The following is a 26,418-nucleotide window of genomic DNA, read 5'->3' as shown; positions in this document are numbered from 1 at the left end:
CCAGCTCGCACACCCCACTGCCTCCTGTCTTCTGGATTTTGTGAATGATGCTCCCTCTGCTGGGAGTGTCCTTCCCCTCTTGTTTGCTGTATTAACTTCGAGATTCTGCTCCTTATCTCGTTGAGAAAACTGCCTTCGATTCCACCTTTCCCCTCCCGGGCTAGGTTGGGTGCCTGTCATCTGGGTGCCTCTCAGAGCACACTCGGTGCCCACCTTTGTCATGGGACATAACCATGGCTAAGTTCATCATTTGTTGTCTGCCTCCCCAGTGGTTTACAAGCTCCCCTTCCTTGAGGAAAGGGACTGTCTTATTTAGCTTTTCTCTCAGCACTCAGCACAGTGCTGGGTGGAGAGTAGGCACTAACTAAAATAAATGCTTGTTGAACAGAATCATGAAGAAGAGGGTGGCAGCTGAGTAGAGAGAATTGGGGGAGTGGGAGAGGGTGCAGGGGAAGAGGCAGGAAATGGAGAGATAGAAGCAAGTGGGGAGCTGCCAGGGGAGTTTGTGAACCTCCCATCCTAGGATCGAGGTCTCCCTCGGGGGCCTTGGAATCTGGGTTTCAGCTCCAATTGATCCATTCCGGATTCTGAGAAGAGGCGTTCTGCCACTCCTGCATGGGGGATCCTTGATTTGGGTCACACGTGAGACTGAATGGACAGCTCTGGGGACAATCTCTACTGCCCACACACTGATGAACTGTCCCCTGCCTTCAACCTAAGTACCTGGGCACTTGCTCAAAGGGCCAGAACTGTTGGCAGAATTTTGGACGTCGCTTTTTGTTCTCATTTTCCTGCCCCCAGCTCCACCCCCTCAGGTCAAAGATGAGGATTGTAACTCCCCCTTGGGTGGCCTCATGGCTTTGAAAGTTAGACTCAGGCCTCCTTTCCCAGACCCAAGCAGTAAGCACGCAGGAACGCCCCTTTTCCCCCTCCCCACCCCGCCCCCGCCCCCATCAGCTAAAGCGGGGGAATTTCAGCGCTGAGGCTCAGAGGCTAGGAGAGCTTCCCTAACTCTTCCCGAACGCTCTGGGGAAAGTCCCCGGAAAGAGGCAATGAGGTGCTCTCCCGCGCTGGGGCTGCCTGTGTGCTGGGTGCGCAGCAGAGTGCCCAAGAGGAGGAGCGCGCAGTCCCTGCTCGCTGGTAGCCCAGTAACTTCAGAGGAGCGACTTGACCCCTGGTCTCAGTTTAGGAACCTGTAGCAATGGGCCTGACCGCTTCCCTCCGCTGCGAGCGTCGCCACTAGGGAGAGGCAAAGGCTCGCAGACACCCCAACTCCCGCTCGGGCCCCGCACGCACGGACTGGGGTGGGGCGGGAGCGGCCGCGAGGGCTGGACCGGGCCCGGACAGGGGGGCCTGGCCCCGCCAAAGGCCGGCTCCCGGGCCCCTGTTGGCCGCGTTGATGAACCGGTGTCCTGGGCTTTGGTGACGCGGAGCTGCGGGCGCCGCGAGCGGGGAGCGGCGAAGAGGAGCCCCCCCCTCCCCCGGGCGCCCGGGCGTGGAGACGTGGGCGGCGGTGAGCGGCGCCCCCCTCCGCTCGCCTCCCCTCCCCCGCCGCCCCCGCCGGCCCTGGCCGGCCCCTCCCCGCGCGGCGCTCCCGCGTGTGCGGGTGTCTCCCTCGCTCCTCTCGCACACTCTCCGGCACTCGTGCAGGCGGCTCCCGGCTTGGCCGCTCGCTCCGGTCGCCGCCCCGCCGCCTCTGCAGTCGCAGCCGGGCATGGTGAGTGAGTGAGGTCGGGCGCCGCGCGCTCCCCAGCTCGCCGCCCGACCCCAGGCGCCGCCCGCTCCGTCCCGGGGAGCTGGCGGCGGCGGCGGCGCGGGCGCGCCGCGGGGCTGGCGGCCGGGGAGCGGGCGGCCCGTGCGCCCGGGGCCTCGGGGCCCCGTCTCGGGAGCGGGCTCCGCGCCCCTCCCGGCCCCAGCCTCGCTCCTCGAGGGCTGCGCGCTCCCTCCCCTCCCGCCGCCCGCCTCCCAGTCGCCCCACCCCGTGACCATCTCCCCGTCTTGTCCCGCAGGACCCGCCCGGACGGGACCACGCCGCAGCCGCCGCCGGGAGCCGCGCTTCGGGTCCCGCCTGAGCCGAGCCGCGCGCGGGGCCGCCGCCGCCACCGGCGGGGGATGGGGCTGCCCGGGAGGCGCGCCGAGCCCGCGTGGGGAGCGCGGAGCCGGCGCGCAGCCTGAGTCCCGGCCGCCCGCGCCGGGCTGGTCCGTGCGCACCGCGCGCCGCCGCCGCCGCCGCCCCACGCGCCCCGATGGCGCCATCGCCCCGGCGCCGCTGACCGCCCCGCGCCGCCAGCCCGGCCCGCGCGGCCCCCTCGGAGCCCGGCCGGCACGGGGAGCGGCCTGCCGCGGAAGCCTCCCCGCGCCTTCCCGCCCGGCCCCGCCATGGCGCTGCGGCGCCTCCTGCTGCTGCTGCTGCTGCCGCTGCTCTCGCTGCAGCCCCTGGACCTGCTGCCCGGCGCCTGGGGCGCCCGCGGCCGCGCCGCCAACCGGACCCTGAGCGCCGGCGCCGCGGCCGTCGGGGGCCGGCGGCCCGGGGGCGCCCTGGCCCGGGGCGGCCGCGAGCTGAACGGCACCGTCCGGGCGCCCGGTGGCCCGGAGGCGGGGAGCCGGCGGGGGCAGCCCGCGGCGGCGGTGGCGGCGGCGGCCAGCGCGCCCGTCACCTACGAGACGTGCTGGGGCTACTACGACGTGAGCGGCCAGTACGATAAGGAGTTCGAGTGCAACAACAGCGAGAGCGGCTACCTGTACTGCTGCGGTACCTGCTACTACCGCTTCTGCTGCAAGAAGCGCCACGAGAAGCTGGACCAGCGCCAGTGCACCAACTACCAGAGTCCGGTGTGGGTGCAGACGCCCAGCACCAAGGTGGTGTCGCCGGGGCCCGAGAACAAGTACGACCCGGAGAAGGACAAGACCAACTTCACCGTCTACATCACCTGCGGGGTGATCGCCTTCGTCATCGTGGCCGGCGTCTTCGCCAAGGTCTCGTACGACAAGGCCCACCGCCCTCCTCGGGAGATGAACATCCACAGGTGAGCGCGGCCGCCCGGGGCCTGGCCCCAGACTCCCGGCGGCCTCACCCCTCTTTCCAGGCTTCCCTGTCCTCTTGGCATCCCCCCCTCCCCGAGTCTCTGTGTCTCTGTCTCTCTCTTGACTCTTTTAAGTCAACTGAGCACCCCTTGCCTCTTTGACAAGCAATAAATCGGAGCCTCTGTTCCCTCTTCTCCATTTCCTCAGAACCGGGAACGCATGCTTTGGTTGGTAGGGGGATTTGCAGGGCAGAGTAGGGAGTGGTGGAGTCCGTGAGTCTGAGTCTAAGAATTGTACACATTCCGTAAGCCTGGGTAGGGGTCCAGGGTGTAGTTTTCAAGGCAGGTGGGCGCCTCGGTGCAGGCTCTTACTGCATTCGGTTTTCTGAGTCAAACCAGAGCATCATCTTGGATGTAGGAGATTGAACGATGTTGGAACCTTACTGAAAAGAGTGTGAACTGGGTGTTCCCGTGTGTTGGAGATGCGGGTGATACGGAAAAGAAGTCTCCTGGGGTGACAAGGAATGCAGATCTAACCATTCCATCTTGACCAAGGGCATATGGTGTCTATTCATTGCATCCTGCTGAGTGGGATGCTTCGTTTTCCCGCTGAGACTGGAGGACTTGTTCTTTTAAACCCTGTGGGCAGAACTCTCTGAGTTAACACTTCTTGCTGTGTTCAACCCGGTGGGCATCTTTCACTGTTTCCATAGGGAGGCAGTGGGAGCTGCCTCCCACCGAAACTTATGCCAAGAGCTTGAAATATGGTTGTGCAGGGTTCCACCCTGACTGCCTCCCTCCCACCCCGCCCTCCGGCTCCCTGAGCGCCCCTTGGGAACGGGAAACCGGCTTCTCTTTACAACTCTGTTAATGATGTGCCCAGTGGGTGCAAACTCAGCTCTGCTTCCAGTCCCCTCGTGCTGATGAACGGCTGGACGTGGTTCAACAGTCTTTCAAGGAACAAACCCTGCCCCGGGACATGCCTCCATCCCTGGCACATGGTGTGGGCACTGCCGTAGTAATCGGGACCACCCCACACCGCCCAGACCAGTTTCTCTGAGTTTGCCCGGCAGGCCCGCACCCCAGCCCTACAGCTGTAGCTCATCTCCGCACTCTGCCTGTTATCCTTTCGACCTGAAAACCTTCCCCCGCTGCTGCGGACATTAGTCACCTGTACCTTGTTGAAGAGAGAGAAAGGCAGATAGAAATTTCTGGGCGTGATTTCTTTCCCCCCTGGATACTGTGGGTGTTGAGAAAAGATGATACTCTCTGGCGGATTTTGAGTCAAATCCACAAAGTGTGGGTACTTTTCACGTTGACAAACTCAGGTGTTGGGATCGGGTGCTTCTGAGAGGAGATGGGTTTCTCAGCCTCGCTCGTTAACCCTGAAGTAAGTAAGCCTGTGGCTGGTTGGTCCTGGAAAATGATGGAAGAATCGTGGCACATGTGGTCAGTGCTGGCTCTTAAAAGCAGAGGGTCGGTGGGATGGAGAGAGCAAAATCAGGACAAGACGCTCCCTCCTTCGGGTTTTGTCTGGCAAAGAATTCCCTCTCTTGGTCCCCTTCCTGAAGCAGATGTGCCTGGTTCTTCTGCCTCTGCCTCTGGTCCCCTTGGTTGTTCACCTTCCCCTTCTTCTGTGCTTCTGGCCTCTCATCACACCTCCTGCCAGTGGATTCCCACGAAGCTTTCTTTGGGTTTCTCTCTTCCCCGAGCCGTTCTCCTCTGCACCCTTGGGGAGACCTGCCCCCTGCCCTGCCCTCCACCTCCTACTGAATTTATTCATCATCACCTGGGAGGATGCTTGATGGCCTCTCGATGCTGGCGTTGGCCTGCGTTCTGCGGACTTTGACCTTGGAGATGTCACTGTCCCCCCACCATGCTGACTCCCCAGCCCACTCCAAACTAGGGTGACTAGTGTGTGTTCAGGTGTGCGCCTCAGTGGTGATGCCGTGGGGGCAGTTTCTCGCCGAGGTTGGGAAAGAGAGGCAGCCGAGGGAAGGGCGATGCATCTCAGCCCTCAGACCATTATGTAAATGTGGGCTGCTTCTCCCGCAAATTCACCTCCTGATTTTATTCAGTTCACAGCACCTCTTCCAGCAGCTGCAGTCTCGCCTGTTCAGTGCTTGGGAAGCCATCATGTTGATGCTTGTTAGGTAGGGGACGGAGCCTGTCTTCGTGTTTGGGAGTGGCGTGGGAGAGAGGACAGAGCACGAGCGATCCATCCGGGACACTCCCTGAATGACCTTGGGCAGGTCGGGGAAACATCTTTCCATCCTGGATAACTCAGGCACAGCGACATCCCACCCCAGCCTCTCCCTTCCCGGGCGTGTCGGGGTGCGTGTGCACATTTGCAGGCGCAGCCCCCCGACTCCCAGGCGTGCATGAGTGGTATCACCACGCTCCCACTTTGCTCACGCCTCAGAGGTCGTTGCTTGCTGTTTCAGGGAGTTTGGGGTCCAGGTTGCCTTGTTGGGGACCTGGGGTCGGGAAAAAGAGAGAAGGATGGAGAAGGAGACAGATATTCACACCATAATGGGTCCTCCCTGGGGAAAGTGAAGGAGAAGGAATGTATACTCTTCAGAGGTCCACAGAAGAGGTGGGTCGTGTGCTCGGTTCCGTACTCCTTGAAATAGTTCAGCAAAGGCATTTCCTTTCTGGAAAGGCAAAGATCATTTCACTGATTGCAGCATGTGAGCCTCTGCGAAGATGGTGGTTGGGCAAAGGGGCTGAGCGGGAGGGATGTTTGTGGGAGTGTTAGAAGGGTGAAAAGGAAGATGCTGCCTTAGGACGAGCCATCTGCCTCCTCTGTCCCCCTTAGGGCGGGCTTTCTTCTTCCCTCTCCAGCCCCCACAGGGAGGAAGATTTAGTCTTTTCCAGAAGTGATTACACCTTGCCATCTGTGTGAGAAGTCCCACCCCGTGCCCCCCCCCGCCCCCCCCCCCCCGTGTCTGTGGGGCAATCATCGCCTCTCACGCCAGAGCACGTGAGCACAGACTCTCAGCTGGACTTCAGGGAGGGGAAAGAGGTGGAGCCGAGTTCTGGATCTGGAGAGCCCTGGACGTCGGGTGCCCACCTTTCCCACCCAGAACCCCATTTCCCACCAGGATCTTGGCCTCACCTAGCCCTTCTTCCCACCTGCCCGGGCTGAGGCTCATGCTGCCGGCCCGCAGGCGTCCGCCCGTCTCAGTGTTTCCCGAGTGGCTTCTGCGGTGCTTCCCTGGGGCTGCCTCTTCAGTGAGGGGCTGCCATGGCCTGCAAGGACAGGGGCCTGCCCAGGACACGGCCTCAGAGGCGGGCTCCCTGTTGACATTGGGCTCCAAACCAGCCGTCCCACATTCCCACCCGTTCCTTCCTCCTCGCCCTGTGTTCATTGGTCAGAGTCTTGGAGATGAGAATCATTCTGAGCGAGGAACTGTGTGGCCTTTTAAAAAGATGGCTAATCAACAGATAAGTCAGGAAGCTACTAGGATGCCGTAGGTGCAGTTGGTGGGGCCAGAGGTGCCCGGGGTCCTCCCACTGCCTCCATCCATGAAGGATGGAGGAATTTAAGGTGGGGATTGGTGTGGAGAAGTACTCAGGGCTGAGGAATGAAAAACCTGGATGACCGATGTTGTAAGGGAAAAGGAAGCATATTAGGAGGCGACCCTGGTAGCCATCAAAAGGGACCTTCATCTTTGGGTTCCTCTGCTTGTTTCTAGAAGCACCAAGGGAACACTGTGTCCTACCTTCTCTTCCTCCAGAAATTAATTACAAACCCCAAGAGCCCTGTTTTGTCCTCACAGACCACGTAATTGCAGTAGCGGGACCCCTCTGCCGGCTGATTTAGTGAGCTCTTTTCCTAGCTTCCCGGGCAATGAATTGTCAAATCACGCCAAACACTCCATTGTTTGAAGCACGTTGGGCTCACTGTAATGAATTGATCTAAACTGAGAGTCAACTTGTTTTTTTTTTTTTTTTTTTAACTTCAAAGATAGCAGTTGTTGGGAAAGAAAAAGAAAGCATCTTGCCTTGGACTGAAGGTCTTAGCCTTGCATGTTTTCCATTTTCTTTGAGTAAGAAAAAAAAATGCACAAAGGGAACGCAGTGAAATTGTGGAAGAATTTAAGAAGGCTTGTGGAGGAAGGGGTTCGGGGAAGGATACCAGAAAGACAGAAAGAAACAAAAATAGTAAAGGGAGGAAGGTAATCAGGTGAGAGAGGTGGGTGGCATTGCTCAGATCTGTGCTTGGCTTCCTCCTGACCCCTGCAGCTACGTGCATATGTATTCATTCAACAGATGAGCCCTGCCCACCCGCTGTGGGCAAGGAACAGTTCAGATTATAAAATGTAAGCCTGTCGAGTGTATGTTACCTTTGACCCACGAGGCAAAGCAGAGTTCATTCTCCATGGAGCAGGTCAGCCATGCAAAAAGCCCCGCCCTTGGACAGCCCACCCTGGAACATTGCTTGCTGTCTTCCTGGCCTCTCCCACCTCCCCCCAGCCCCAGAAGGCATGCACGTCGGTCCCTTTTCCCTGCCCACAACCCTGTCCCACGGCCAGAGCACATTCGTTCGGAGGAATCTGCTGCTGAGTTACTAAGACTTGACCCACAGTTCTCTCGGCTGCCACAACACAGGAGGAGAAAAAGTCCAGCGCACTGTTTCCAACCTGTTTTAGTGAGAGATCAAGTGAGCGTGCAGTCGATTTCAGATCAGTTGTGCAGGAAGTCGTGATGAGGAGCTGAAAAAGTGAGCTGACCGAAAGAGGTGATCCCAGACAGACGTACCCTGGGATCCAGAAGAGAAGGGAGCTACGCAGAAAGAAGCTTCATCCTCCCAGTGCCCCTGCCGGCTTTTCCGGGGCCTGCCAGGATGGCCCTGAGATCTTCACTCTCCGGCTTGCCACCGTCATCAGCCAGAGTCCCCACCGCGTGTTAGAAGTTACACCCAATCACCACTGGCCTTCTCTGCCACCCGCCCCCCCCACCACCACCAAAGTCCTGCACAGTCTGTTTGACATTAGGGTGAATTCAAGTGCATTTTGTCTTACAATTCTCGGTACATCCCTTGACAGTATATATCCCGTGGAGCTACAGTACTGTGGTTTGAACTCCCTTGTGTATAGACCATCTCAGATGGGTGGCAGGGGAGGGAGCTCTGACGGACTATATGAGGGCCTAGGTGAAGTTCATTTTAAAAATACTGTCTGCTGTGATTTTTGTCGCCTCTTTTCTCTACCTTAGGAAACCGCTACCTGTTATTTTTCCCCGAGTCACATTGTTGACCCCCCACTTCCAGCATCTTCGTTCCTGAATGTTGCAGACGGGGAAGAGGGGTTGGCCGGGGGGTTTACCAGCAACCCTTCCGAGGGTCTCAGGCCCTTGGCCTTGAGCAGGCTTATTTTACACCCATTCAGGACAGATTGCTAACCTCGTCTTCTTTTTTTTTTTTTTATCTCTAGAAGTAAAACCAGAATGTTCTGAAAAGGCAGAGTAGTGCTTTCTATTATTTAGTCATGCATTACAGAACCATAGAATTTTTATCGTGGGCAGGTCGTTGAACTTAACTCTCTGATTTTGTAAGCCAAGCAGCTGAAGCCGGGGGAGGCCAGGTGACGATGCCAAGGGTCCTCAGGGATCTTGAACTATAGAAGCCGGTGTGCGGGTATCCTGGGCCACAGCCTCGTCTTCTTGCCCAGTGGAAATCTATTTTGTTTTACTTTATGTCCAAATAACTTTCAGATATTTAGAGATGTGAGTGCCAGCCTTCTGCCTTCTCTTGCTTCCCTATATTTTTTCTCATTCAATTTTTCCATCCACTAGAATGATTTCCGTTCATCTTCCCTGGTCCTTGACAGTTTCTCCGAATTCCTTTGTAAAGGGCAATACCCTGCTCTAAGTTTATTATTATTATCTTTTCATAAGATTTGAGTAATGCAGCCCATTTGAAGAAGGAAAATATAGCACAAGCCGAAGAGTTGTGAACCAGAGCAATGGGTCACTGGATAAAACTATGGGCAGAAACCTGTAATGAAAAAGACGGGCTGTGAATGCTTTCTCTCTGTCCCAGAGATGGGCGGGGATGCTGAAACCTACCAGGTGCGACCTGGTCCGACCAACCGGAGACCAGAGCTCCCCCCAGGCATCCCGTGGTCCTGAGAGGGAGTGATTTCAGCTTTGTCCTCCGGGATGGCTCCCTACGTATAAGACAGCTCTGTGACCCACAGACGTACATTAACTGGTGCCTTGTCCTGCCCTTTCTCAGCTCTGGGCTGAGAGACCGCAGGGCCAGGGTGAATGCAAGGTGAGGGCTTCAGAGAAGCTTTGGGGAGGATGGCTAATGAAGCTGGACATTTGGGTCCCATCATTATGAGAAATTAACGTCTGTGGCATGCAGTTCGGGGCTTTTGCCTGCATTGCGCCCAAGTCCTCCTTGGAAAGAACCTATCCTAATGTGTCACCCTTCTGAGCAGTCACTTTGGGAGGCCACACGCTGATTCTTCTCGGGGAAATATTGCCACGGTTCCTCTCTCGCAAGTGCTCTCAGAGCCCATGCATGCTATTTTGACTTTTCATGACGGTAGCGTATTTTTATCCTCCTAGGGTAGATGTGATTCTTGTAAGCAGCGATGTCATGGGGCGGAGGCCGATGGATGAAATAGGTGTTTGGCTGGTTATTGATCAGAAATGAAGGGTGTCTCCGGTAAGGAGACCTGCTGGCCCAGGGGCCGTGTCAGCTGCCTCCAAAGGCAGGTGCCCGGAGGAGGCGTCCCGGTATTGAACGGCAGCCCGGCATCAGAGCCCCGTGCGCGTGAGGACCACTAGGAAGGAGCCCCTCCCCTCACTGAAGGATAATTACCGACCTTAAGAAAATCAGCTTCATGCTCTCTCCATGTGTCTGGGCAGACAGCGGAGGAGCTGGGAGAGAGGGGGAGAGAAGGGGGTTCAATATACAGAAAATGGCTCAAATTACTGTCCAGAAAGGGTTAAAAAATGGTCCCACATTTCTGCATGAGAAATGCAACTTGGATTCTTAATTTGATTCTGAGGGTAAAGGGACCCGATTTCTTTGGGATGCGTGCAGCCAGGCTTGGGGTCAGAGCCAGGTGCCGGCTGTGCCCTGCCCTCCCTCCTCTCCACCCGAGTGCCAGCCCCTCTGCAGTTTGGCATCCAGACGAGGTCACCACTTGGGCCACAGAGCCATCGACGAGGCAGAAGCGTTTACAAGCACAGGAAGATGGGGTTTCCAGTGAGCGTTGCCACTAGAGTCCTAATGTGTATTTCCTGCGCCTCCCCAGACCCCCCAGAAGTGTGTTCATTCCACGAGGTTGATCACAGAAATGGAGCGAGGGTGGGGCAGGCTGAGTTTAAGGGCTGGTGACAAGGGGCCACCAGGTGCAGCAGTTGTGGCCAATTGTTATTCCACTTTGGTTCTGGGGAAGCAGCGGCTGTGCTGCTGTAGCTGGGGCGGGATTCCTTCTTCCCAGTAAGAGTTAGTGGGTGGCGAGGGGCTGGGGCAGAGCCTGTGACCCTGCCCGCCCCCTAAGAGTCACTCTCGAGCACTCTGGGAGGAGTCCTGCTCTGCGGCTGGGCACCCGCCTCCTCTGCTCAGGCGTCAGGAAGGGGGAAACTCTGTCCCCCAGGAGCTTACGGGGCGCCGTCACCCATCACTCCAGGAAGCTGGTGTTGAGGACCTGAGATCTCAGTCAGATGAGGACTCAAGGTCACATAGGTGAAGCAGGGCGGGGAACAGGAAACACTCCAAAGAGCCCCCCTTCTCCGGGGCTCCCTCTGTACCCGGCATCCTGCGTTATCCCACTGCATCCTTCCACCACCCTGGGTCTGGTGGCCATTTAACAGATGACAAAATCAACTCAAAGAGGCTTAGTAACTTGCCCAGGGTCACACAGCTAGTCCGTGGTTGGTCTCTTATCTTCTTTGGGGGCCGACAAGGCAGTTGGCTCTCCCCTTCCTGAATGTAAACGGGTCAGTGATACTCAGACTACTTGAGAAAGCAGAGACCCACACGCTCGTGCCCTGGGATGCGTTATCGCTGTAAGGGACTGGAGGGTGAGTGACCTACAGGCCAGGGTACCTCAGTGCCGGGCTGGTGGCCTCACCTGCGTTGCACGCAGGGCACGGAGGCGCCCAGGGCAGTGAAAGGGCTCCTCTTCAAGAACGGATTAGGTTGGTGGAGGGCTGTGAAGACAATACAGAGAAGGCGTAAAGAATAAAAACAAACGAACCAAACCACCTGGGTTTTAATTGAAAAAAACCCTTAAAACAACTCCCCGGCCCCCCGGCAAACCTTTACAGTATTGCAGGGACCCCAGGGCAATTCTGCGGGAGTCCTGGCTCCTGAGAGTAACGGGGCACTAGAGAAAAGAAGTGATTTGGGGGCGAGGAGATGGACCTCGGGCCATTCCCAGTTTTAATTATGGAGAGACGGTTGGCTTACAACAGCCCCGTTTATCACAGCTCCCCTCCCTGCCCCATTTATAACCTCAAGCACAGGGCGCGCAAGACCCAGGATTCCGGCCAGCTCACTCCTGCTTCTCTGCCCCACTTCTGCTCTTTGCCGTCTGGTCTTAATTCTCCGCGCCCTGCCTCCTCATTCCTCAGTCTTTCCCTGCGTTTCTCTGCTTCTCGGGCCCTGAAGCCCTCTGTCTTGAAAAGCCTGTGAAAGGGAAGGAGCCCTGGGTTTTGCTCTCCAGCTCCAGCTGTTGCGGCTGGTGGCGGTGGTCACGTGTGGTCACGGCCACGGTGGTGGTCCCTGGCGGGGCTCACACCCTGGGGTCTGCAGCTCCAGCGCAGGGGTCCCTGACCAAAGGATCGAGGTGGGTGTGGGAGTGTGGAGGTCCTGAGCATTGTTTTCAGCCCCACCCTGGTCGGAGGGGCAGGAGAACCCTTGGTCCTACTTGTCCAGGGCTGCTGCCCCCATCTCGGGACCTGTGGAGGCTGGGTTCCAGCCGGGCGCTGGGTGGCTACGAGCTTGGCCCTGTTCCCTAGTGTTTGGGAGAGGAGTCGCTGCTTTCTGCAGGCTTCACGAACACTCTCGTTCTTCCTCGCTTTTTTGGCCTGTGGTCTCGTGTCCTGTTCCCATTAGCTCCGTCATTAAAGTCTCATTACTTAGGACATCTGTCCTCTGGACAGAGTCTCAGTTCCCTTAGCCAAATGTCCTCTTCTGGGAAGGATGCTTCACACCCAGACAGGCAACTCTCCCCTCTTCCTTCCATCCTGCTGCTCCAGCGGGGAGGGATGGAGCAAGGAGGCTCAGGAGTGTGTCCAGAATCCATCCATCCCCCCGCTTCTGAGGTCCTGGGATACAGACGCCTGCCGTCATCCAGGGGCATGGAGGGGGCTGACCCCCTAATAAGCAAAGAAATTGTTGCCAGGAGAGCTTTTCTCCTCCCGCTGTCGGATCAGCCTCGGATCCTATTAGTAGGGACTCTGGCCTCAGTCACCCCGATATCTGGGCAGCTGAGGGCGGGCTCGTGTTAACCCACCTCCTGAAATGACCAGGCAGGAGGCCCAGCCCAAGTGCTGAGACTGCTCCAGACCTTTCGGAAGAATCTGGTTTCCAGCCTCCCTCTTGGACCCCCTCTGACTTTTTACTGCATCCTGAGAAATTTGCCTGAGCTTTGCCAGGAATGCTATCCCGGTGGCTGCGAAGGCTCTTCGTGCTATGAGAAATCACGCAGCTTTTCTGTTCTCAGGTCCGCAGCTGCCAGCTTCTTACCCTCTCTGAGCATTTGCGAAGAGAACCTGGCTTTTAGCGGAGGATCTGTGGCTTCTCTGTCTCTCTCTTCAGTCACATCATTAAAATGTTTCTTTTTGTTCCTTTCGGTGTATTTGTCCACCGCTGCTGCTTTCTCCATCTGTCCTTCTTGTGATTCCTCTTCTGTTGACTTTTTTTCCTTTCCCGGCTCCCTCCCTTTCTCCTTCTTGAACTTGTCCTGCTGTAACTTCATTAAGCTGCATCAGTTCAGACTCTGCTAATTCAAAATTTATCCAAATTGGACCTCGGCAAAGTTGCTTTTCTTTTCTCTCTCTGATAAAAAGCTGTGATGAACAGATTAATAGCTCAGACAAGACTGCAGAGATTGTGCAGGGTGCATCCGCCAGGCAGAAAGACGGACTGTTTTCAAGCAGGCTCTTCTGCAGACAATTGGCATGCTAATTACAAATCATTCTTATCTGTTCAATAAAGTAGCTCTCCAAAGATCAATGTTTTTTTTTTAGCCTAGTTTGTAATCCTGCGGTGGCCCAGGAAGCAGTAAAAATGCATTTCCTTTAAAGCATTTTATAATTTCCTTGTCTGTTTTATTGACTGGGATTAGCCTGCCCCCGTTTCTGCTGAATTGGTGATACTTGCCTGTAAGGCTGCTTCGAATTCCCTCTCGAATTCCCTCTGGGGGCCACCGCTTATTTCCCTTCTTCTTGTTTCTTGTTTCTTTCTTTGTATTTCCCCGAATTTCTAGAATCCAGAAACTCTCTCGCGTTTGGCTTTGAGAATTCTGTGACGGACGATGCCACCGCCCAGGGCGCCCCTCATTCCATCTTGCCACAGGGTGACCAGATGGGCACAAGAGGTTAGGGTCCCGAAAACAGACCTAGCACAGTCGGCCCTGTCTCTGGGGGATAAGAGGACAGAGATCTCTGTCTTTCCTCCCTCCATTCTTTCCCTATTGCCTGTTCCTGCATCGCTGTCCCAACACCACGGTAGGACAAGATAGGATGTGCCTAGATGCACCCTTATGGAAGAGGACACGGACCTCCCTTGCTTTGCCTGCTTTTGAGGCTCTTGAGGGACCCCTAGCAAAGCCCCCTTTCCCTCACTCTTGGAGGCCGTCATCCATCTTTCCCTGCCTTAGAGCACTTCCTGAGATAGGCAGGCTAACGGCAACTTCTGTCACTTCCTGTGCCCATGACCTTGGGTGAGCCCCTCGGCCCCCTCTGGCCTGTTGGCCCTGCTGTGGGTTGAGGGCTATCGAGTTGTGGAGGTGTGTTCATCTCCGGCCCATTCTGATCTCCCGCACACCTGGGAAATTCGGGAACGCAGTCTGTCCTTTCAGACGCAACAGCCCTGTGGTGTAGAAGAAAATGCATTTTCCTCCAACATTCCGTTCACATAAGAAAGCTGTCTTCACGTGGCCTCACGGGAATGCTTGTCTCTAGCATCTTAAACTCATAGACTGTCTTGGGTGAAAGGGGCTGATGAGGTGCTTTCATGCCTCTCCTGCTGGGCGCACCAGCTGCATCTAGAGCTGGGGCTCCCCCTCCCCCTGGAGGTGGTCCATTCTATTGTTAGGACGCAATTCCAGTTAATTCTCATGGGAAGCCAATATTGACTTCCCTGGCATGAGGGCAACCCCACCCTTGTGTACCCCACCCTTTCAATAGTGGCATTGATGGTAAGGTACTTGAACTTGGAAATGACAATGATGTTTATAATTTTTTTTATAGAAGGAAGAAAAAAAAATTGAAGAAAGAAAAGAAGGAAAAAGGGAGGTAGGGAGAAGGAAGAAAAAAAATAACTGAGTCTTTTGCAGAAAATGCTGCCCCGGCCCATTTGACCCATTTGCCCTTTTAATACCCCAACAGGATCCTGATTCGTTTTGCCCATGATGTGAATCCCTTTGGTTTTTATCTCGAAGTTTCCTTGCCTGGTCGCGGAAGCACGATTTGTGATGGCCTCACAGGAAGAAAACAAATAGACACTCTCTTTGCACTTGGCTTGCAGAGTCCAGGTTCAGGGTTTAGCAAAAGCTGGTGTGTGAGCAGATGCATTTCTGACCTTAGGCCTGAGTGGAAAGTATGGGATGTAGGTGGTCCCTTCCAGGATGACCCGTAGCCACAGCCGTGCCACGTGGCTCCCCCGCCACACCAGGAGTTTTGCCATCTGGCATTGCTGAGTCAGCCCGCGAAGACGCCCCTCTTGCACCTGTACACATGGACTTTCGTTGTGGTTCTGTTGGCTGAGCCCCTAGACACGGGGAGGCTGTATTTGGATTGATGTATTAATCACATGCTTAGTGCTTACGAGGTGCCAGGCTCTGTTCTAAGTGCTCTACAAATATGAACTCATTTAGTCCTCATGATAACCCTAAGAGGTAGACGTTATTTTTGGCCTTATTATTTTGGCCTTATTTTTTTCAACAAGGTCACAGAACCACAGGGCACTTAGGAGCTGCCTAAAGATCACCAGTATCCTGAGTGGCCGGAATTCTGACTCAGGTGCTCTGGCTCCAGAATCCCTGCGTTTAGCCAGTGGGCAATACCGCCTTCATTCTGCGTCTCCTGTAGATTCACGTCTGTGTTTATAGCAAGTCAGGAAAATGACACCAAGGGTAGCAACAGTAAGAGCAGCCGTAGGTGCATTTATTAACTCATCTATCACCTGGCTGCCCAAGCGACCCTGCTAACAAGTCTTGGTAGCAGTTTTGTTCTCCCAGGTCCAAACGGTAGCTGACCTTGACACGTCCAGATCTTTGATTCAGGCTCCAACAGTCCACATATCTCTGAAGAAGTCTAGGCTTGGTGTAGATGCTACCGAATTTCCCAGGCCCGGGTAAATTTTCACGTGATTCATGAGGCGAGGGATGGCGTGTGTGGAGGAGACGCCGTTAGGGATGGACTGGGGTCCCGGGGGAGGCACGTCGACCCTGTACCTAGCTGCGGCTCGTCATCGAGGGACAGCTCCAGGTCAGGCGCTCATTGGGATGCAGTGACTTGTCTTGCTGGCCTGGAAAACAAAGCAGGCAGGCCGAGCTTTCCCTTGCTAAGTTCGGCTGTGTTTATTGGCCGTGATGAATTCCGATTGTGCCGGGGACAACTCAGACCTGCAGAACGGCTGGGTGCAGATGCACAAACATTGTTATCACAACAAAGGAGATTCTCCCCGTCCATTCGGAGCCTCTGTGTGTGCGGAGAGCGGTCTTGTGCACACACAAAGCCGGCAGCTGTGTTTTTCAAGTGGACTTTGAGAGAACCAGAAAAAAGGAGAACTAAATTAAGCCATTCTCCTCGGTCCGTGTTTATTAAAAATATATTCACTTCAATTGTCCGGAGTGCGTGTTTCAGAGAAGAAAAGCACCCTGACTGCCCAGTAGATGAGGATGAGACTGAGGGTAGAGAACTCTAGCTGTTCCCGGAGTGGCAGAGTCGAGGAAAAGCTCAGTCATCCGGGACTCACGTAACCAGAATAGTTTATTTAACCGGAGTAGAACGTCTACACTCTACTTCTGGGAGAAGTACCACAGAAGTAGCTATCAGAATCTTCCGTGGTTCATTCTCCAGTTTTTATAGGATTCCATTTCCTAGATTGTCTATATTTTATGGAGTTTTCTCTGTGAAGAGAACTAAAGTTTAGATTGGTGGCACTCTCATGGAAGAACTTTGCTTTTTTTTTTTTTAAAGTAATTATATTCAGTATATGCTACTTAATTAGGCAGGAATGCTATTAGAAAATTCTTCAAAAACAAGAGTGTTCTCATTAGTCCTTAGGAACAAAAACATTAAGCAGAATAGTTTATTCGTGGAATAGTTCATCTGTTCGGCCTTCTCTCATACCCATCCAACAGCATAAATTTGTTCCTACTGCTCCCGAAAAGAGAAAGGTCCTGACTAGGGGGTCTTAACTCTGCAGGTTGCCTTGCTCTTGGCACGGAAAAACTTACCGAACACCAGCTGAACTGATTTCCTCCCTTCCGTGGCATCTATGTGGCTCTCAGATCCAGAGACGTGGCAGAGGCAGAAGGCTGGTTTCCATTCGTTCCACTTCAGTGAGCAGAGATATTCATGGTGTCTTCATGGACAGCATGTTAATTGAGCTCAAAAAGACTTATCAATAAACTAGGGTTCCTAGCTTCCCCACTTCATTTGGGGGGAACTGAAGTTTTACCCCCTGCTCCGTGAGTGAAGATCGGGAAAAAACAATTCCAAGTTTTTATCTGACACTCTTTGGCCACGTTTGTTTTCAAACTTGGAAGCTCCGTGAAGTCCAGGGACTGCTGAATGGAGGGTAAGAACTTGGTAGAGTAGGGCTCTGGCTCTTATTCTGGCCTCATGCACAGCAGGAGTCTAAAGAAGTATATTGGCGTTCTACTCAGAATTTCATTTGATAGAAGGTTGCCCGCTAAGACAGTGTAAAAACTTTCATAGCTGTTGATGGTCATGACTCACTAAGGTGAATAGAAATGGGCAGTTGGGTGACCACTGAGTTCTGTCTGGGTAGATTTTTCTACTAAAGATTGAACACGCTCTATATCTCCTGTTCAGAGACCACTGCAGGAACACAGTCGGTGAAAAAATAAATGTGATTAAGTGGATGGAGGATTGGAAGGAAAGATGGATGGATGGATGGATGGATGGATGGATGGATGGATGGATGGGGTGTTGGATAGATGGATGGATGGATGGATGGATGGATGGATGGGTGGACAAATGGGTGAACGGAAAATTCAGTGGTATAAAGTCAGCCTCTGTAGTGTAACAGAGGCTACTTATGTTTGAAATCTGGATTTACCGCTTACCAGCTCTGTGACCTCAGACAAGATATCTGACCTCTCAAAGTCTTAGTTTTCTCATCAGCAAAATATGGCTACTGATAGCACCTACTGTATAGGATCATTTTGAGGATTATATAAGATAATGCATAAAAGAGTTGAGCACTCTGTCTGGCACATAGTAATGGCTCAATAAATTATAGCCCTTAATTTCCCAAGCTGGCAAGACTATGAAGCAAAGTTATAACCAAGGTTCTGTTTATTTTTCTCATGTTAAGGGAATCATTTGCCATTTTAAGAAAGATTTCATATCTTGAATACAGGGGGCAACACATCGAAATGTTGACCAGGCTTGGTCCCTACAGGACTTGCAATAACTCAACACTTGGGGAAATTCAAACGCACTTTCATTCCTTGGGACCACTGACAACATTAACCAAGGTGTTAAGTGAATAAGTAATTGGTCTTGACCTGAACCACTCATTGACTAATTGTTTCTCCACACCCTAATATTAACTGGCATTTGCTAAATTAGCAGACCCAGCTGGAGAGACTGGGAGGACTCATTCAAGCTGACAGTCCCTAGGAAAGTGAGATGTATATAAAAGGCAGTCCCACTGAGCAGAGGGACATCAGGGCTCCAGCCAGAAGCCCTGGGTTGAAATTTCGGTTCCATCACGTTCTCATCCTAGAATTAGTCTGAGCCTCAGTTAAGTGTTTAAAATTGGGGTAACCGTAGCTGCAAAGGTCCCAGGTTTAGCATGGCCGCCACGCCGGACAAGGCAGGTAAAGCCCTTAGAACGTGTTCAGTGCTATCCATATGTAAGATGGGATCTCAGTTTTGCAGATGGTTAATATACAAGCAACGAGTCCTGAAGAACGCAGAAATTTCCTGGCTTGAGTGATCAGAATGACTGTTTCCCCTGTTCAGATTTGCTGCCCAATTAATTAACTCTCCCCTGCTCGCCACACACCCACGAAAGCCAAGGAGTCCATGTGCAGCGAACCAAGGCAATTAGGTAGATAATTCAGGCAAAAAGCATTCCTTTGTTTCCTATATCCAGATATTGCAGCAAAGTGGCTCTGGGGGAGGGGGAGATTGGGGGATTGGGATGAGCAGGACAAAGAACCAGATTCTTCAGGGTCTTAAATTAGACCTCTGTAGTGGGCACGGGGCGCGGGGCTGCCCTTGGCTGGGAACCAGCCTCACTCCTCACTGGCCCGTCTCTGTCTCTCAGCCCCAGATGCTCTTTCCCTGGGAAGGTCTCTCTCTGATCCCATCTCCCTATCTCTCACCTTCTGAATCTCATTCTTTCTCTGAGTTTCTCTGTGTCCCATTTTCTCTCTGGCTCTGTCTGCCTGTCTATCTGTGACCCTCTGTCTCCCCGCCCCCCGACTCTTTCTCATTGTCTGTTATCCTTCTCTACTCTGTCATCTCTGCACCTCTCCCTCGGCCTCTCTCTGGCTCTGAGTCTCTGACACCCTTCCCATCTGTTTGGCTCCCTTTCTGTCACTCTCTTCCCTCCCTTTGTTTCCTTTCCCTCTCCTTCTGTCTCCACCTCTGTCCCTCTGTCGCTCCCTTTCTCTCGTTGTCACTGTCTGTCCCTCTCTCTCCCCCCACTTCCGACCCCAAAGGGGTCTCTGTCCCTTTCTTTGACCCTGAGAGCGGCAGCCACTCTCTCACAAAATCTGCTTCCCATTTCCTCAATGACCAATTTTCTTTCCTACGGTGAGAAAGTAGCTCAGGCCTTAACCCATTTCCTCCGGCGTCTCCAAATTAATTAGGTGAGATTGGGATCGCACATTTCAGAATTAGAATAATACCTATCCAGCACCCTGGAGAGAAGGGGATGGAAGGTGGAGAGGAATGGGGGTGAGAAGGGGAGGTCACGGAGCTGAAGAGCTGAGGGAAGGGTGTGTGAGCTGAAAGAGGGGGACCCAGCACCATCTAGGAACGAGGCCCACCTTTCTGGCTGCCGGAGGGCACTGGGAAAAGGGGGCTCTCGGAGGACGGTGCTCAGGCGGTCAGGATCACATCCCTGGCTACTGTCCTCCTCGTTGGGACCACACAGGGCAGGGTCCCTGCCCCCAGCTAGCCTGACTCTTCAGCACATCCATCCCGTTTGGCTGTGCAGCCCAGCTCAGCCCTGCCAACAGGGCACCTGGAGAGGGTACCACGCAAGTTATTACCTTTAGGAGGAGACAGCTTGGCTGTAACCCAGTTAAAACTCATTCACCAGCAGCAAGCCAGAGGCAAGCAGAGATGCTCTGGGGAGCCTGATGGTCTCCAAAGAGGTGTCTTCCCCCTTACATCTCATCTCTCAGGGCCTGCAGCCTGCAGGGCTTCTCAGGAGATGGGCCCTGAGAGTCCCCTTCTCCCAGCCCCCCCCCCCCCCCCACCCCGGGAGTGCTGATCTCAGTTTGAAAATCTCTTCTCTGCTGGGTCCTCCTTGGCCAATAAGCCTGGAGCGAAACTGCTGTGGGTTTGCCATTTACACTGTCCATATGGACAAAAGGGACGAAAGCCCTGCAAGGATGGAAATCTTCACTCCTTTCTCTCTTTGTTTTTTTCTTTCTTTTAAATTAATTTTTATTGAAGTATAGTTGATTTACAATGTTGTGTTAGTTTTTTCTGTACGGCAAAGTGAATCAGCTATACGTGTACATATATCCCCTCTTCTCCTTCCCATTTAGGTCACCACAGAGCATAAGAGTTCCCTGTGCTATACAGAGGTTCTCATTAGTTATCTCATTTCACTCATAGCATCAGTAGTGTATATGTGTCAATCCCGGTCTCCCAATTCTTCCCACCACCACTTCCCCCTTGGTATCCATACGTTTGATCTCCACGTCTGTGTCTCTATTTCTGCTCTGCAAATAAGATCATCTATACCATTCTTCTAGATTCCACATATATGTGTTAATATATGATATTTGCTTTTCTCTTTCTGACTTAACTTCACTGTGTATGGCAGTCTCTAGGTCCATCCGCATCCCTACAAATGATCCAATTTCATTCCTTTCTATGGCTGAGTAATAGTCCATTGTATATATGTACCACATCTTCTTTATCCATTCCTCTGTTGATGGACATTTAGGTTGCTTCCATGTCCTGGCTATTGGAAATAGTCCTGCAGTGAACATTGGGGTGCATGTGTCTTTCTGAATTATATTTTTCTCAGGGTATATGCTCAGGAGTGGGATTGCTGGATCATACGGTAGTTCTATTTTTAGTTTTTTAAGGAACCTCCATACTGTTCTCCATAGTGGCTGCACCAATTTACATTCCCACCAACAGTGCAAGAGGGTTCCCTTTTCTCCACGCCCTCTCCAGCATTTATCGTTTGTGGATTTTTTGATCCTGGCCATTCTGACCAGTGTGAGGTCATACCTCATTGTAGTTTTGAATTGCATTTCTCTAATAATTAGTGACGTTGAGCATCTTTTCACGTGTTTGTTGGCCATCCTTTCTCTCTTTGAATAATGGCTGAGCAATGTGCCAAGACCCGGGGATACACTGATGGCCCAGACACCCAAGATCCCCTGACTTCAAATGTTCATCTCAGGGTCTCCAGCCCTAGTTGTGCCAGAGCCCAGCCTAGTGTCCGACCTTGGTACACATCTCTGGAACTAGGTTGCACTGAGCATTAATCAAAGACCCCCTTCACGTAGTGCTGTGTAGACGCAGATCTGAGTTTCTCAGCCTCGCCACTGTCGGCGTTTTGGGTGGGATAATTCTTTGCTGTAGGGGGGCTGTCCTGTGCATTGTAGGACGTCTAGCAGCACTCCTGGCCTCTACCCACCAGTTTGCCAATAGCACTTCCTCCCCAGTTGTGTGACAACCAAAAATGTCTCCAGCCATTGCCAACTGTCCCCTGAGGGGCAAAATCATTGTCGTTGATGTAGATTTAGTACTGACCTTCCAAAAGTATGGTCTGAACCACATGACTCCGTCTTCTTTCGTAGATACCTGAGAGGTCTTTGTAAGAACGTGAGAGGCAAGAAAAAGAATATAAGCTTTCTTCGTGTAATAGCAGCTTTATCGGGCTGTGATTCACCTCCCATAAAATTCATCCTTACATTTTCAATCGTCCAATTCAGTGATTTTTGTACATTCACAGAGTTGTCCAACTATCACCGCTAGCTGGTTTTAGAACATTTTCATCATCCCCAAGAGAAAACCTGTACCTATTAGCAATCCTTCTTCATTTGCCCCTCCCCCAGCCCTTGGTAACCACCAGTCTACTTTCTGTTGCTGTGGATCTGCCTAATCTGCATATTTTATATACACAGAATCATAACATGTGGTCTTTCATGACTGGATTCTTTCACTTAGCACGTTTTCAAGGTCCGTTCATGTTGTAGCACATATCAGAACATCATTGCTCTTTTAAGGTTAAATAATAACACATTGTGTGAATACGCTACATTTTGTTGATCCATTCTTCAGTTGATGGACATTTGGGTTACTTCCATGGAGAATTCCCTGGCAGTCCAGTGGTTAGGACTCAGCACTCTCACTGCTCGGGCTCCGGGTTCAACCCGTGGTCGGCGACCTAGGATCCTGCAAGCCATGCAGTGTGCGCAAAAAATAAAATAAAAAATAGAAATAAAACATTTCATTGATGTATTATAATAAGTAAAATAAAATATGCACAAACCAACTTGAATGGGCCTCTGTAAAAAAAAGATAGTGCTGCTATGAACTTTCATATACAAGTTTTGTGTAGGCATATGTTTTCATTTCTGTTGGGCATATACCTAGGAGTATTTTAATTGCTAGGCCATATGGTAACTCTGTTTAGTATTTTGAGGAACTGCCAGACTGTTTACCAAAGGGTCTGCACCGTTTCACCTTCCCACCAGTAGTTTATAAAGGCTCCAATTTCTCCACGTCCTTGCCAACATTTGGTATTTTCTTTTTGGTTATAGCTATCCTGGTGGATGTAAAGGGTTATCTCATTGTGTTTTCGTTTTGTATTTTCCTGATGACTAATGATGTTGAGCTACTTTTCATGTGTACCTTTTCTGGAGAAATGTCTGATTATATTTTGTCCGTTTTAAAATTGGGTTGTTTGGTTTTTATTGTTGAATTTTAAGTGTTCTTTATATATTCTGGATGCAAATCTCTTAGCAGAAATATGATTTGCAAATATTTTCTCCCATTCTGTGGGTGTCTTTCATTTTCTTCAAGCTGCTCTGATGCAGAAACGTTTTTAGTCTTGATGAAGCCTAGTTTACCTGTTTTTTTCTTTCTTTCCTTGTGCCTTTGGCGTCATATCTAAGAAACCATTGCCAAATCCGAGGTCACAAAGATTTACTTCTCAATTTTTTTCTAAGAGTTTATAGTTTTAGCTCTAAGTATTTAGGTCTATGATCCATTTTGAGAATCCAACTTATTCTTTTGCATGTGGATATCCATTTGTTGAAGGAACTTCTTTCCCCATGATCACGACACCCTTGTTAAAAATCAGTTGAACGTAGACGTATGGGTTTATTTTTGGACTCTTCAATTTGATTCCATTGGTCTGTATTTCTGTATAACTTTTTTTTTAAATTTTTATTTATTTTTATTTTTGGCTGCATTGGGTCTTTGTTGTGGTGCACGGGCTTCTCACTGCAGTGGATTCTCTTGTTGCAGAGCATGGGCTCTAGGCGCGTGGGCTTCAGTAGTTGTGGCTTGCGTGCTCTAGAGCGCAGGCTCAGTAGTTGTGGCGCACGGGCTTCGTTGTTCTGCGGCATGTGGGATCTTCCCGAACCAGGGCTCGAACCCGTGTACCCTGCGTCAGCAGGCGGATTCTTACCCACTGTGCCACCAGGGGAGCCCTCTGTTATAACTTTTAAGTCACTGTTTCCTTACCATAGAAAGATGGTAGGAAAGTGCCTTTGATAAACAGAAGGGTGAAGGAATCAAGGTAACGTGCGTGGATGTGTGGTTAAAAAGTATATAAAATATTGATCACATTTTGGAATTAAAAGGGATCTTAGAGGTCATGTTAGTTTAAACCCTTTGTTTTGCTGATGGGGGATAAAAAGATTAAATTTCTACTTCAGAGGTTAACAAATCTGCCCAAAGATTTACGACTCATCATTGGCAGAGCTGGGCAGAGCTGGGATTAGAACCCAAATCTCTTGATTTGGTAGGGCAATGTTTTTTCTTATTCCAGGCCCCAGGTCTGCCTGGACTTCCTTTACCAAACTAGTGAGGTTCTGTCTTCCCCTCCCTCACTTCTTGGTCCACAGAAGTGAATGGGGTGGTGGCGTGTGTCTGCTTTTTCCCTTAGAGCCTGAGAAAAAAGAAAGCCAGTGCGAGGAAAGCATTTGGAAAATCTGAAATTGCTATATAAATGCTACTAAATGATAAGATTACCAGTTTGATGGTCCTCTCCCAGGAAGGTTCAGCATGTCAGGGGCAGCGTAATGAAAGGAAGCTCTCCACTCCCAGACACGTTTTAAACTGCTGCGGTTGGTGGTTACTTTTCGACGGAGGCAGGGTGTGGGGAGCTGGAATTCCAGGGGACTGAAGCCTCAAAGTGGGCTTGTGTAGCCAGGTCTCAGGTGGGCCGGGCTGGCAGGGAGAGGCCTGGGGCGTAGTGCCTCGCCCACCCCTCAGGGACCCAGGTAGATGGAAGAGTTCCTCCTGGCTCGTGCACTCAGAATGGGGTGCCTGGCCCTGAAATGACAATGTCCGATGGTGGTCCCTTGTGGCTCCTCAGAACATACCTGCATGTCTGTTTCCCACTGACAGTGGTATCACCTGTCCCACCCAGAGGGAGTCCTGTTCCAAACCACGTCGGGGAGCGATTTCCCCTAAATGCTGAGCCCCTAGAGGGTAGGAATTGTGTTCTCTTTACCTCTGTCTCTGCTGTGACTAATGCATGCTGAGTCCTCAGTAAACATATGTTTGGCTGTTGAAGAGAGGCGTTGGGTGAATAGAAGCTGCTCTCGGGGTACGTGGGTCCCTTGCAGAGGGCATGGACCTCTCCAGCTACAGCAGCATCTCTGTGCATCTCTCTTTCCTTCCTGTGTCTCTGATTGCTTCTTCCTCTAAGCTTCAGCTGCATTCACTGTCTGCACTGTCCGTGTGTTCTGATATTTATCATTTTATCTGTATGTCGTGTCTTTGCAGCTAAATCACACCTTTCTTTGACAAGGGGAGCTCTGTTTTGTACTTATTTGGGTCACCCGTGTAGAGTACATGCTCCTTGGTGTGTGTCTTTCCATGGGGAAGTTGGTCCCCCTGATATTAGTCACCTGCCGCTGAACTTGAGGCCAGTGGTGGCTGCCCTTCACTGAAGTGGCATTCCACGGGCCAGTTGCTGTCGTATCTGCATGGCATACGGGCTTATTTGGGGAGCCAGCATTTTGAAAGGGCTCAGAGTTGATTGGTGGGAAATGAATGAAAGAAGGAAACCTTAATCACAGCCTTTTAGTGCCTGTACCCCCAGGCGTGGCAGCCTCTCCCCTGTATCCCCGCTGAGACCAGCACCAGATGATGCTGTGACTGTAACTGAATACTGGGTCTCCGCCCATCAAAGGGCCGATGATAGTAGCCCAGCTTCCTTTGTGGTTGCACTCACCAACTCGGTGGATCTCACTGTGTGGTCTCCTCCTCTTTCAGGGCTCTGGCCGACATCTTAAGACAACAGGGACCAATCCCCATAGCACACTGTGAAAGAGAAACTATCTCGGCTATCGATAGCTCTCCCAAAGAGAACACGCCGGTCAGATCATCCTCGAAAAACCACTACACTCCCGTGCGCACGGCCAAGCAGACTCCAGGTAAGTGAGAGCTGATCACCTTGCATCTTTGCTGAGGCTGGTGAGAAGTTTCGGTGGTGTTTCTGCTTCAGCTGGGCAGGAGCCGGTCCTGGAGCCCTGGGCAGGTGGCTTGTGGAAGAGTCTGGGGACTGTTCCCCTGCAGAGAGAGTGGCGTGGGAGACTGCCGCCGGTGAGTGTCCAGGCTGGAGCAGAGCTGTTGGTTTAGGGCATCTGTGATTTAGTGAATGTCTGCGTAATCCTCTTCCCTGAAAGGAGCTTGCAGTAGCCTTGGTGGTGGAGTATGGTCACCTTCTTGCTCACATGGTGGGAAGGTAGATATCTGACAAGAAGTGGCTGCACTCAGACGTAGAGACGGATGAACTGTCGGAATCTCAAAGGGACTTCCTGAGAGTAAGGATTATGTCTGTGTTGTAGGGTTACTCTTTTCTGTGCTCGGTGGATTCTCTGGATATATGATGAGTTGCCATGTGATAGTAATATACCTTTTGCTCTTTTATTTGGTCTTTACTGTAACCCATATGGAACAATAAACAAAGCAAGGAAATAATGATAAATAATATAACCTCAGATTTATTGGGATCTTGTGCTGTGCCAAGGGTTATGCTGAACATTTTACGTGTATTGTCTTACTTATTTTTCACAGCAATCTTACAAGTGCTTGTATTATCTTCTTTTCATATGTGGAACAGAAGAGCTCAGTAATTTTCCCAAGCACATACGGTTGGTAAGAAAGCAAACTGGCAGTCAAACTGAGGCATGTAGGTAACAACGGTCAGGTCTAGAAACCCTAGTGTCCTAATCCAGTTTGGGACATGAATCCAAAGTATCTGGGTGGATGGTCTCCTTATAAGTGCAGGTGGGGAGCTCATCTCTTACTGTGAGCATTACCAGTCTACTTCTGACTCCAGTCTCAGACACAGCTTCTGCTTTGATACTTGGATTTGAAATCTTCACATCTGTCACCCTATAGCTTTTCAAAGGATGGGCTATATGGTCTGAACTAAACCTGCAATAAAGATATGCAGCCACTAGGTGGCAATAGAAGTGTCCCAAATTCAAACTAGCAGATGTGCTGTTGAAACCAAATTGGTTTTCCATTCATTCTTTAATTTTCTTAAATTTATTAAATC

At 51.9% G+C, this 26,418-nt stretch overlaps 2 protein-coding genes across 5 annotated transcripts in view; both read left to right on the top strand.

The window, feature by feature from the left end:
• ADPRM (ADP-ribose/CDP-alcohol diphosphatase, manganese dependent) overlaps positions 1–2,091 on the top strand; it is a 388,290-nt gene extending 386,199 nt beyond the window's left edge. The window contains exon 11 of the transcript XR_013824978.1: positions 2,010–2,091. The gene's annotated coding sequence lies outside the window, so the exon portion shown is untranslated. The remainder of the gene's footprint in view (positions 1–2,009) is intronic.
• A 144-nt stretch (positions 2,092–2,235) lies between these two features.
• SHISA6 (shisa family member 6) overlaps positions 2,236–26,418 on the top strand; it is a gene marked incomplete at its 3' end in the record, with an annotated part of 243,528 nt that continues 219,345 nt past the window's right edge. For all 4 annotated transcript variants that reach the window (XM_079903891.1, XM_079903890.1, XM_079903889.1 and 1 more), the window contains exons 1-2: positions 2,236–3,026; positions 25,128–25,288. In XM_079903891.1, coding sequence (XP_079760017.1) covers positions 2,380–3,026; positions 25,128–25,288 — 808 coding nt within the window. In that variant the 5' untranslated portion in view covers positions 2,236–2,379. The remainder of the gene's footprint in view (positions 3,027–25,127; positions 25,289–26,418) is intronic.

The sequence above is a fragment of the Stenella coeruleoalba genome (assembly GCF_951394435.1).
Source record: "Stenella coeruleoalba genome assembly, chromosome: 19".
Taxonomy (NCBI): domain Eukaryota; kingdom Metazoa; phylum Chordata; class Mammalia; order Artiodactyla; family Delphinidae; genus Stenella; species Stenella coeruleoalba.
This window is presented reverse-complemented; position numbering and strand designations above follow the sequence as displayed.